The sequence below is a fragment of the Oncorhynchus kisutch genome, unplaced genomic scaffold (genome assembly GCF_002021735.2).
Source record: "Oncorhynchus kisutch isolate 150728-3 unplaced genomic scaffold, Okis_V2 Okis06b-Okis10b_hom, whole genome shotgun sequence".
NCBI classification, from domain to species: Eukaryota; Metazoa; Chordata; class Actinopteri; order Salmoniformes; family Salmonidae; genus Oncorhynchus; species Oncorhynchus kisutch.
Window position 1 is genome coordinate 21,614,637 of NW_022261983.1, and position 14,723 is coordinate 21,629,359.

At 46.5% G+C, this 14,723-nt stretch overlaps 1 protein-coding gene across 2 annotated transcripts in view; it reads left to right on the forward strand.

The window, feature by feature from the left end:
- The window catches only part of LOC109882471 (caspase recruitment domain-containing protein 11-like), a 64,434-nt gene extending 51,631 nt beyond the window's left edge, over positions 1-12,803 (forward strand). Inside the window, exons 15-16 of one of the 2 annotated variants that reach the window (XM_031814203.1) lie at positions 10,345-10,388; positions 12,592-12,803. In XM_031814203.1, the coding sequence (XP_031670063.1) occupies positions 10,345-10,388; positions 12,592-12,788 (241 nt within the window). In that variant the 3' untranslated portion in view covers positions 12,789-12,803. Of the gene's footprint in view, positions 1-10,344; positions 10,389-12,591 lie in introns of those variants that run through there. The other variant, XR_004206845.1, reaches the window with a different exon arrangement.
- Positions 12,804-14,723: the final 1,920 nt, after the last annotated feature.

Genomic DNA, 14,723 nt, shown 5'->3' on the forward strand with positions numbered 1-14,723 from the left:
TTCACCCTACACCCTGAACACTTCACCCTACACCCTAAACACTTCACCCTACACCCTAAACACTTCACCCTACACCCTAAACACTTCCACCCTAAAACACTTCGCCCATACTTCCTACACCGAAAACACGTGCACCCTACACCCTTTACCCTTACACCCTTTACCCTAAACACTTCACCCTACACCCTAAACACTACCCTACCACACTCACCCTACACCCTAAAACACTTCACCCTACTCCCTAAACACTTCCACCCTACACCCTACACCCTTCACCATACTCCCGACACCCTAAAACACTTCACCCTAAACACTCACCCTACTCCCTAAACACTTCACCCTACACCCTAAACATTCACCCAAAACACCTAAACACCTCACCCTACACCCTAGATACCTTCACCCTACACTCTAAACAATTCACCCTACAACCTAAACACTTCACCCTTACACCCTAGACACTTCATACACCTACACCCTAAACACTTCACCCTACACCCTAGACACTTCACCCTCTACACCCTAGACACTTCACCCTACACCCTAAGACACTTCACATCCCTACACCCAAAAACCTTCACCCTACACCCTAGACACTTCAGCCTACACCATAGACACTTCACCCTACACCCCCTAGACACTTCACCCTACAACCTAGACACTTCACCCTACACCACAAACACTTCACCCTACACCCTAAACACTTCACCCTACACCCTAGACACATTCACCCATACACCCTAGACACTTCAACCCTACACCCTAACACTTCACCCTACACCCTAGACACTTCAGCCCTACACCCTAGACAATTCACCCTACACCCTAAACACTTCACCCTACACCCTGAACACTTCACCCTACACCCTAAAAACACTTCACCCTACACCCTAAACACTCACCCTACACCCTGAACACATTCACCTACACCCTGAACACTTCACCCTACACCCTAAACACTTCACCCTACACCCTAAAACACTTCACCCTACACCTAAACACTTCACCCTAAAACACTTCGCCCTACTTCCTACACCGTAAACACTTCACCCTACCCTAAACACTTCACCCTACAGCCTACACCCTAAATACTTCACCCGACTCCCTACACCCTAAACAATTCTCCCACACACCGAAACACTTCACCCACACCCTAGACACTTCAGCCTACACCTAAACACTTCACCCTACACCCTACACACTTCACCCTACACCTAAAACACTTCACTACACCCTAAACACTTCACCCTCACCCTAAACACTCACCTACCTACACCCTAAAACACTTCGCCTACTCCCGAAACAATTTCACCCTACACCCTAAATACTTCACCCTACACCTACACCCTAAACACTTCACCTAACTCCCCTAAACACTTCACCCTACACCCTAAAATACTTCACCTACTACCTACACCCTAAACACTCACCCTACTCCCTAAACACTTCACCCTACACCCTAAAAACTTCACCCTACCACCTACACCCTAACACTTCACCCTACACCCTAAACACTTCACCCAACACCCTAAACACTTCACCCTACACCCTGACACTTCACCCTACACTCTAAAACACTTCACCTACACCTAAACACTTCACCCCTACACCCTAAACACTTCACCCTACACCCCTAAACACTCACCCTACCCTACACCCTAAAACTTCACCCTACACCCTAAATACTTCACCCTACGCCCTACACCTAAACAATTCTTCCTACCCGAAACACTTCACCCTACACCCTAAACAATTCTCCCTACACCCGCAACACTTCACAGTTCACCCTACACCCTAAACAGTTCACCCTAAAACATAAAAACTACACCCTAAACACTTCACACCCTAAACACTTCACATCCTAAACACTTCACATCCTAAACACTTCACCCTAACCCCTACACCCTAAACACTTCACCCTACACCCTAAACACTTCACCTACACCCTAAAACTCAACCTACTCCCTAAAAACTTCACCCTACACCCTAAATACTTCACCCTACACCCTAAATACTTCACCCTACTCCCTACACCCTAAACAATTCTCCTACACCCGAAACACTTCACCCTAAAACAATTCTCCCTACACCCGAAACACTTCACACTTCACCCTACTCCCTAAACACTTCACCCTAAACCATAAACACTACACCCTAAAACACTTCACATCCTAAACACTTCACCCAACATCCTACACCCTAAAATTTCACCTGCTCCCACACCCTAAACACGTCAGCCTACACCCAAACCATTACCCTACACCCTTTTACCCTACACCCTTACCCTCCTAAACACTTCACCCTACACACTTCACCCTACTCCCCTAAACACTTCACCCGAAAACACTTCACCCTACACCCTAAACACTTCACCCTACACCCTAAACACTCACCCTACTCCCTAAACACTTCACCCTACACCCTACACCCTTCACATACTCCCTAAACATTCACCCTAAACACTTCACCCTACTCCCTAAACACTTCACCCTACACCCTAAACACTTCACCCAACACCCTAAACACTTCACCTACACCCTAGACACTTCACCCTACACTCTAAACAATTCACCCTACACCCTAGACACTCACCCTAAACACTTCACCCTAAACACTTCACCCTCACCCTACACCCTAGACACTTCACCCTACACCCTAAACACTTCACCCTACACCCTAGACACTTCACCCTACACCCTAGACACTTCACCCTACACCCTAAACACTTCACCCTACACCCTAGACACTTCAGCCTACACCCTAAACACTTCACCCTACACCCTAAACACTTCACCTACTCCCTAAACATTCACCCTACACCCTACACCCTTCACCATACTCCCTAAAACACTTCACCCTAAACACTTCACCCTACTCCCTAAACACTTCACCCTACACCCTAAACACTTCACCCAACACCCTAAACACTTCACCCTACACCCTAGACACTTCACCCTACACTCTAAACAATTCACCCTACACCCTAGACACTTCACCCTAAACACTTCACCCTACACCCTAGACACTTCACCCTACACCCTAAACACTTCACCCTACACCCTAGACACTTCACCCTACACCCTAGACACTTCACCCTACACCCTAAACACTTCACCCTACACCCTAGACACTTCAGCCTACACCCTAGACACTTCCCCTACACCCTAAACATTTCACCCTACACCTAAGTTCACCCTACACCCCTGACACATCACCCTACACCCTAAACCACTTCACCCTACAACCTAAACACTTCACCTACACCCTGAACACTTCACCTACACCTGAAACACTTCACCCTACACCCTAAACACTTCACCCTACACCTAAACACTCACCTACACCCTACAACACTTCACCCTAACCACACTTCGCCCCTACTCTTCTACACAGTAAACACTTCACCCTACACCCTTACCCTACACCCTTATCCCTAAAACTTCACCCTACACCCTAAACACTTCACCCTAAACAACTTCACCGGCTACACCGCCTACACACATTCACCCTACACCCTAAACACTTCTCCCCTACTCCCTAAACAATCACCCTACACCCTACACCCTTTCACCATACTCGCCTACACCCTAAACACTTCACCCTAAACACTTCACCCTACTCCCTAAACACTTCACCCTACACCCTAAATACTTCACCCTACTCCCTACACCCTAAACAATTCTCCTACACTCGAAACACTTCACCTACACCCTAAACAATTCTCCTACCACCCGCAACACTTCACAGTTCACCCTACACCCTAAACACTTCACCCTAAACCATAAAACTACACCCTAAACACTTCACACCCTAAACACTTCACATCCTAAACACTTCACTATCCTAAACACTTCACCTAACCCCTACACCCTAAACACTTCACCCTACTCCTACACCCTAAACACTTCACCCTACTCCTTAAAAACTTCACCCTACACCCTAACATACGTTCACCCTACACCCTAAATACTTCCACCCTACTCCCTACACCCTAAACAATTCTTCCTTACACCCGAAACACTTCACCCTAAACATTCTCCCCTACACCCGAAACACTTCACACTTCACCCTACTCCCTAAACACTTCACCCTAAAACCATAAACACTACACCCTAAACACTTCACATCCTAAACACTTCACGCCAACATCCTACACCCTAACATTTCACCCTACTCCCTACACCCTAAACACGTCAGCCTACACCCCTAAACCATTTACCCTACACCCTTACCCTACACCCTTTACCCTAAACAACTTCACCCTACACCCCTAAACACTTCACCCTACACACTTCACCCTACTCCCTAAACATTTCACCCTAAACACTTCACCCTACACCCTAAAACTTCACCCTACACCCTAAACATCTTCACCCTACTCCCTAAACACTTCACCCTACACCCTACACCCTTCACCATACTCCCTAAACACTTCACCCTAAAACACTTCACTCCTACTCCTAAACACTTCACCCTACACCCTAAACACTTCACCCAACACCCCTAAACACTTCACCCTACACCCTAGACACTTCACCCTACACTCTAAACAATTCGCCCTACACCCTAGACACTTCACCCTAAACACTTCACCCTACACCCTAGACACTTCACCCTACACCCTAAAACACTTCACCCTACACCCTCGACACTTCACCCTACCACCCTAGGACACTTCACCCTACACCCTAAACACTTCAACCCTACACCCTAGACACTTCAGCCTACACCCTAGACACTTCACCCTACACCCTAAAACACTTCCCCCTACACCCTGAACACTTCACCCTACACCCTAAACACTTCAACCCTACACCCTAAACACTTCACCCTACACCCTGAACATTTCAACCCTACACCCTGAACACTTCACCCTACACCCTAAACACTTCACCCTACACCCTAAACACTTCACCCTACACCCTAAACACTTCACCCTAAACACTTCGCCCTACCTTCCTACACCGTAAACACTTCACCCCTACACCCTTTACCCTACACCCTTTACCCTAAACACTTCACCCTACACCCTAACACTTCACCCTACACACTTCACCCTACACCCTAAACACTTCACCCTACTCCCTAAACACTTCACCCTACACCCTACACCCTTCACCATACTCCCTACACCCTCAAACACTTCACCCTAAACACTTCACCCTACTCCCCTAAACACTTCACCCTACACCCTAAACACTTCACCCAACACCCTAAACACCTCACCCTACACCCTAGATACTTCACCCTACACTCTAAACAATTCACCCTACAACCTAAACACTTCACCCTACACCCTAGACACTTCACCCTACACCCTAAACACTTCACCCTACACCCTAGACACTTCACCCTACACCCTAGACACTTCACCCTACACCCTAGACACTTCACCCTACACCCTAAACACTTCACCCTACACCCTAGACACTTCAGCCTACACCCTAGACACTTCACCCTACACCCTAGACACTTCACCCTACACCCTAGACACTTCACCCTACACCCTAAACACTTCACCCTACACCCTAAACACTTCACCCTACACCCTAGACACTTCACCCTACACCCTAGACACTTCACCCTACACCCTAAACACTTCACCCTACACCCTAGACACTTCAGCCTACACCCTAGACACTTCACCCTACACCCTAACACTTCACCCTACACCCTGAACACTTCACCCTACACCCTAAACACTTCACCCTACACCCTAAACACTTCACCCTACACCCTGAACACTTCACCCTACACCCTGAACACTTCACCCTACACCCTAAACACTTCACCCTACACCCTAAACCACTTCACCCTTACACCCTAAACACTTCACCCTAAACACTTCGCCCTACTTCCTACACCGTAAACACTTCACCCTACACCCTAAACACTTCACCCTACAGCCTACACCCTAAATACTTCACCCTACTCCCTACACCCTAAACAATTCTCCCTACACCCGAAACACTTCACCCTACACCCTAGACACTTCAGCCTACACCCTAAACACTTCACCCTACACCCTACACACTTCACCCTACACCCTAAACACTTCACCCTACACCCTAAACACTTCACCCTACACCCTAAACACTTCACCCTACTACCTACACCCTAAACACTTCGCCCTACTCCCTAAACACTTCACCCTACACCCTAAATACTTCACCCTACTACCTACACCCTAAACACTTCACCCTACTCCCTAAACACTTCACCCTACACCCTAAATACTTCACCCTACTACCTACACCCTAAACACTTCACCCTACTCCCTAAACACTTCACCCTACACCCCTAAACACTTCACCCTACCACCTACACCCTAAACACTTCACCCTACACCCTAGACACTTCACCCTACACCGTAAACACTTCACCCTACACCCTAAACACTTCACCCTACATCCTAAACACTTCACCCTACTCCCTACACCCTAAACACTTCACCCTACACCCTAAACACTTCACCCTAGTCCCTAAAAACTTCACCCTACACCCTAATACTTCACCCTACTCCCTACACCCTAAACAATTCTTCCTACACCCGAAACACTTCACCCTAAACAATTCTCCCTACACCCGAACCACTTCACCCTACTCCCTACACCCTAAACACTTCACCCTACACCCTAAACACTTCACCCTACTCCCTAAAAACTTCACCCTACACCCTAAATACTTCACCCTACACCCTAAATACTTCACCCTACTCCCTACACCCTAAACAATTCTTCCTACACCCGAAACACTTCACCCTAAACAATTCTCCCTACACCCGAAACACTTCACACTTCACCCTACACCCTAAACACTTCACCCTAAACCATAAACACTACACCCTAAACACTTCACATCCTAAACACTTCACCCAACATCCTAAACACTTCACCCTAACCCCTACACCCTAAACACTTCACCCTACTCCCTAAACACGTCACCCTACACCCTACACCCTAAACCATTTACCCTACACCCTTTACCCTACACCCTATACAATAAACACTTCACCCTACTCCCTAAACACTTCACCCTACTCCCTACACCCTAAACACTTCACCCTACAGCCTACACCCTAAATACTTTCACCCTACTCCCTAAACAATTCTCCCTACACCCGAAACACTTCACCCTACACCCTAGACACTTCACCCTACACCCTAGACACTTCAGCCTACACCCTAAACACTTCACCCTACACCCTACACACTTCACCCTACACCCTAAACACTTCACCCTACACCCTAAACACTTCACCCTACACCCTAAACACTTCACCCTACTACCTACACCCTAAACACTTCGCCCTACTCCCTAAACACTTCACCCTACACCCTAAATACTTCACCCTAATACCTACACCCTAAACACTTCACCCTACTCCCCTAAACACTTCACCCTACACCCTAAACACTTCACCCTACCACCTACACCCTAAACACTTCACCCTACACCCTAGACACTTCACCCTACACCGTAAACACTTCACCCTACACCCTAAACACTTCACCCTACATCCTAAACACTTCACCCTACTCCCTACACCCTAAACACTTCACCCTACACCCTAAACACTTCACCCTACTCCCTAAACACTTCACCCTACACCCTAAATACTTCACCCTACTACCTACACCCTAAACAATTCTTCCTACACCCAAAACACTTCACCCTACACCCTAAACAATTCTCCCTACACCCGAAACACTTCACCCTACACCCTAAACACTTCACCCTACACCCTAAACACTTCACCCTAAACCATAAAAACTACACCCTAAACACTTCACATCCTAAACACTTCACCCTAACCCCTACACCCCTAAACACTTCACCCTACTCCCTAAAAACTTCACCCTACACCCTAAATACTTCACCCTACATCCTAAATACTTCACCCTACTCCCTACACCCGAAACACTTCACCCTAAACAATTCTCCCTACACCCGAAACACTTCACACTTCACCCTACACCCTAAACACTTCACCCTAAACCATAAACACTACACCCTAAACACTTCACATCCTAAACACTTCACCCAACATCCTAAACACTTCACCCTAACCCCTACACCCTAAACACTTCACCCTACTCCCTACACCCTAAACACGTCACCCTACACCCTACACCCTACACCCTAAACCATTTACCCTACACCCTTTACCCTTTACCCTATACCCTAAACCATTTACCCTACACCCTTTACCCTAAACCGTTTACCCTACACCCTATACCCTACACCCTTTACCCTATACCCTAAACCATTTACCCTACACCCTTTACCCTACACCCTATACAATAAACACTTCACCCTACTCCCTAAACACTTCACCCTACTCCCTACACCCTAAACACTTCACCCTACAGCCTACACCCTAAATACTTCACCCTACTCCCTACACCCTAAACAATTCTCCCTACACCCGAAACACTTCACCCTACACCCTAGACACTTCACCCTACACCCTAGACACTTCAGCCTACACCCTAAACACTTCACCCTACACCCTACACACTTCACCCTACACCCTAAACACTTCACCCTACACCCTAAACACTTCACCCTACACCCTAAACACTTCACCCTACTACCTACACTCTAACACTTCGCCCTACTCCCTAAACACTTCACCCTACACCCTAAATACTTCACCCTACTACCTACACCCTAAACACTTCACCCTACTCCCTAAACACTTCACCCTACACCCTAAACACTTCACCCTACCACCTACACCCTAAACACTTCACCCTACACCCTAGACACTTCACCCTACTACCTACACCGTAAACACTTCACCCTACACCCTAAACACTTCACCCTACATCCTAAACACTTCACCCTACTCCCTACACCCTAAACACTTCACCCTACACCCTAAACACTTCCCCCTACTCCCTAAACACTTCATCCTACACCCTAAATACTTCACCCTACTACCTACACCCTAAACAATTCTCCCTACACCCGAAACACTTCACCCTACACCCTAAACACTTCACCCTACACCCTAAACACTTAACCCTAAACCCTACACCCTAAACACTTCACACCCTAAACACTTCACATCCTAAACACTTCACCCAACATCCTAAACACTTCACCCTAACCCCTACACCCTAAACATTTCACCCTACTCCCTACACCCTAAACACGTCAGCCTACACCCCTAAACCATTTACTGTACACCCTTTACCCTACACCCTTTACCCTAAACCATTTACCCTACACCCTTTACCCTAAACCATTTACCCTACACCCTATACCCAACACCCTTTACCCTAAAACCTTTACCCTATACCCTAAACCATTTACCCTATACCCTAAACCATTTACCCTACACCCTACACCCTTTACCCTATACCATAAACACTTCACCCTACTCCCTAAACACTTCACCCTACACCCTAAATACTTCACCCTAATCCCTACACCCTAAACAATTCTCCCTACACCCGAAACACTTCACCCTACACCCTGAACAATTCTCCCTACACCCTAAACACTTCACCCTACACCCTAAACACTTCACCCTACATCCTAAAAACTACACCCTAAACACTTCACACCCTAAACGCTTCACACCCTAAACACTTCACACCCTAAACACTTCACCCAACATCCTAAACACTTCACCCTACTCCCTACACCCTAAACACGTCACCCTACAGCCTAAGCACTTCACCCTACACCCTAAACCATTTAGCCTACACCCATTTACCCTAAAACCTGTACCCTACACCCTTAACCTAAACCATTTACCCTACACCCTTTACCCTATACCCTAAACCATTTATCCTACACCCTTTACCCTAAACCATTTACCCTAAACCCTCTACCCTTTACTCTACACCATATACCCTACACCCTTTACACTACACCCTTTACACTACACCCTTTACCCTACACCATTTACCCTATACCCTTTACCCTACACCATTTACCCTATACCATTCACCCTACACCCTTTACCCTATACCCTTTACCCTACACCCTTTACCCTATACCCTTTACCCTTTACCCTTTACCCTTTACCCTACACCCTTTACCCTACACCCTTTACACTACACCCTTTACACTACACCCTTTACCCTACACCATTTACCCTACACCCTTTACCCTACATCCTTTACCCTACACCCTTTACCCTATACCATTCACCCTACACCTTTTACCCTATTCCATTTACCCTATACCCTTTACCCTATACCATTCACCCTACAGCCTTTACCCTATACCCTTTACCCTATACCATTCACCCTACACCCTTTACCCTACACCCAATACATTGGAAAAAGGTTTCAAACTTCTGACTACATTTTTCCTTCTCTGTTTCAGCCTCTGTGACTTTGAATATGAGTGTGTAGACAACATGGATTATGGTAAGGTGCCTGAGACTGTAGATGTCCTATACCCTACAGCCCCATACTGTAGACTCTATACCCTACAGCCCCAAACTATGGACCCTATACCCTACAGCCCCATTCTATAGACCCTATACTGCCCCTACTGCCCCATTCTATAGACCCTATACCCTACAGCCCCATACTATAGACCCTATACCCTACAGCCCCATACTGTATACCTATAGACCCTATACCCTACTGTCCCATACTGTAGACCCTATACCCTGCAGCCCCATACTCTAGACCCTATACCCTACTGCCCCATACTGTATACCTGTAGACCCTCTAACCTACAGTCCCATACTATAGACTGTATACCCTACAGCCCCATACTGTAGACCCTATACCCTACTGCCCCATACTGTATACCTATAGACCCTATACCCTACTGCCCCATACTGTAGACCCTATACCCTAAAGCCCCATACTGTATACCTGTAGACCCTATACCCTACTGCCCCATAATATAGACCCTATACCCTACAGCCCCATACTGTATACCTATAGACCCTATACCCACAGCCCCATAAAGGTATACCTATAGACCCTATACCCTACAGTCCCATACTGTATACCTATAGACCCTATACCCTACTGTCACATACTGTAGACCCTATACCCTACAGCCCCATACTGTATACCTATAGACCCTATACCCTACAGCCCCATACTGTATACCTATAGACCCTATACCCTACAGTCCCATACTGTATTCCTATAGACCCTATACCCTACTGCCCCATACTGTAGACCCTATACCCTACTGTCTCTTACTATAGACCCTATACCCTACAGTCCCTTACTGTATACCTGTAGACCCCATACCCTACAGTCCCATATTGTAGACCCTATACCCTGCAGCCCCATACTCTAGACCCTATACCCTACAGTCCCATACTGTATACTTGTAGACCCTATACCCTACTGCCCCATACTGTAGACCCCTAACCCTACTGCCCCATACTCTAGACCCTATACCCTACAGTCCCATACTGTATACCTATAGACCCTAAACCCTACAGTCCCATACTGTATACCTATAGACCCTATACCCTACTGCCCCATACTGTATACCTATAGACCCTATACCCTACTGTCCCATACTGTAGACCCTATACCCTACAGCCCCATACTGTATACCTATAGACCCTATACCCTACTGCCCCATACTGTATACCTGTAGACCCTATACCCTACAGTCCCATACTGTATACCTGTAGACCCTATACCCTACTGCCCCATACTGTATACCTATAGACCCTATACCCTACTGTCCCATACTGTAGATCCTATACCCTACAGCCCCATACTGTATACCTATAGACCCTATACCCTACTGCCCCATACTGTATACCTGTAGACCCTATACCCTACTGCCCCATACTGTAGACCCTATACCCTACAGTCCCATATTGTAGACCCTATACCCTGCAGCCCCATACTCTAGACCCTATACCCTACAGTCCCATACTGTATACCTGTAGACCCTATACCCTACTGCCCTATACTGTAGACCCTATACCCTACTGTCCCTTACTATAGACCCTATACCCTACAGTCCCATATTGTAGACCCTATACCCTGCAGCCCCATACTGTATACATATAGACCCTATACCCTACAGTCCCATATTGTAGACCCTATACCCTACTGCCCCATACTGTAGACCCTATACCCTACAGTCCCATACTGTATACCTATAGACCCTATACCCTACTGCCCCATACTGTATACCTATAGACCCTATACCCTACAGTCCCATATTGTAGAACCTATACCCTGCAGCCCCATACTGTATACCTATAGACCCTATACCCTACAGTCCCATATTGTAGACCCTATACCCTGCAGCCCCATACTGTATACCTATAGACCCTATACCCTACAGTCCCATATTGTAGACCCTATACCCTACTGCCCCATACTGTAGACCCTATACCCTACAGTCCCATACTGTATACCTATAGACCCTATACCCTACTGCCCCATACTGTATACCTATAGACCCTATACCCTACAGTCCCATATTGTAGAACCTATACCCTGCAGTCCCATACTGTAGACCTATAGACCCTATACCCTACTGCCCCATACTGTAGACCCTATACCCTACAGCCCCATACTGTATACCTGTAGACCCTATACCCCTCTAATCATCCCTCCCCCTCTCTCCATTCAGATGAGGAAATGGAAACACGTGGTCCTCCCTCACTCCACTCCTCCTCCTCCTCCCATCAGTCAGAATGTTTAGATTCCTACGACCTGGAGACCGTCAACAACATTTTCAGGAAACTGTCCCTGGAGAGGTACACCCCCCCCCTCTCACACCCACCAACACACACACACACACACACACACACACACACACACCCCTAGTGTATCTTACCCCCCCCCGTCCACTGTTTTTACGTCCAGAGGCGGCGCTCGTCACTTCCAGTTGAACGCGGAACGAGGGAGAACGTTATTGTAGAAAAATCCATTGAAAAAGTGTGGTTACTAGCTAGCTACCTTAAGAGTTTGGATCCCGTGACGTGGTCAGCATCAGTTGCTGGGACCACTACTATCTGTCCAGTGATCCTGCTGACCAAGGCCAGGTCTGAGGAGCTGTTAAGTGCCTAGTTGCTAGCTAGCTGCCTATCAAGCTAGCGGGGTTTTCTTGACTGCTTGAATGATGCCCGCAACACTGTTAGCCATTGTGGCTGGGACCACGGATTGTCCCGGGCTTTTGGCTGTCAAGATCCCTGCTGTTTGTTATTGTTTTCAATCTTCCCTGCGACCTGTCCTGTCTGGAACTGAGAGGAGTAACAGTATAACCTGTCCTGTCTGGAACTGAGAGGAGTAACAGTATAACCTGTCCTGTATGGAACTGAGAGGAGAGGAGTAGCAGTATAACCTGTCCTGTCTGGAACTGAGAGGAGTAACAGCATAACCTGTCCTGTCTGGAACTGAGAGGGGTAACAGTATAACCTGTCCTGTCTGGAACTGAGAGGAGTAACAGTATAACCTGCCCTGTCTGGAATAGAGAGGAGTAACAGTATAACCTGTCCTGTCTGGAACTGAGAGGAGTAACAGTATAACCTGTCCTGTCTGGAACTGAGAGGAGTAACAGTATAACCTGCCCTGTCTGGAATAGAGAGGAGTAACAGTATAACCTGTCCTGTCTGGAACTGAGAGGAGTAACAGTATAACCTGTCCTGTATGGAACTGAGAGGAGAGGAGTAGCAGTATAACCTGTCCTGTCTGGAACTGAGAGGAGTAACAGCATAACCTGTCCTGTCTGGAACTGAGAGGGGTAACATTATAACCTGTCCTGTCTGGAACTGAGAGGGGTAACAGTATAACCTGTCCTGTCTGGAACTGAGAGGGGTAACATTATAACCTGTCCTGTCTGGAACTGAGAGGGGTAACAGTATAACCTGTCCTGTCTGGAACTGAGAGGGGTAACAGTATAACCTGTCCTGTCTGGAACTGAGAGGGGTAACAGCGTATCCTACGTTGTTACCATGACAAAGACCAAAGCCGGCAGGAGTACCATTGACGGCTGTGGTGTCTCTCTGTCACAGGTGAAGGATCTTTTAAATGAACAACAAAAGTTCCACAAGCAGTTGTTACAACAACAAGACAATAACTTTAAGTTTCCAAATACTGGTGGAGTCAACTAATAAAAGACAAACACTTTGCAGTTCTCCCAGGGTCAGCTCAATGAGTTGAAACGGCAAGATGACAGCAATCTGTAAATCATTGAGAGAGGACATCAGTTCTGCATGTGAATCTATGATAACAATGATGGAGAAATCAGATTATCTAGTGGGACAATCATGGCAAAACAACATTGTATTTGTATTTGTAATTAATAGGGTTCGCCATTAGCTGTTGCCAAGGCAGCAGCTACTCTTCCTGGGGTCCAAACACATTAAGGCACTTACATTACAACATGTATAAAACAGTACATTATATAACATTATTCCACCACTACATATCTACAATACAACATGTATAAAACAGTACATTATATAACATTATTCCACCACTACATATCTACAATACAACACGTATAAAACAGTACATTATATAACATTATTCCACCACTACATATCTACAATACAACATGGATAAAACAGTACATTATATAACATTATTCCACCACTACATATCTACAATACAACATGTATAAAACAGTACATTATATAACATTATTCCACCACTACATATCTACAATACAACATGTATAAAACAGTACATTATATAACATTATTCCACCACTACATATCTACAATACAGCATGTATAAAACAGTACATTATATAACATT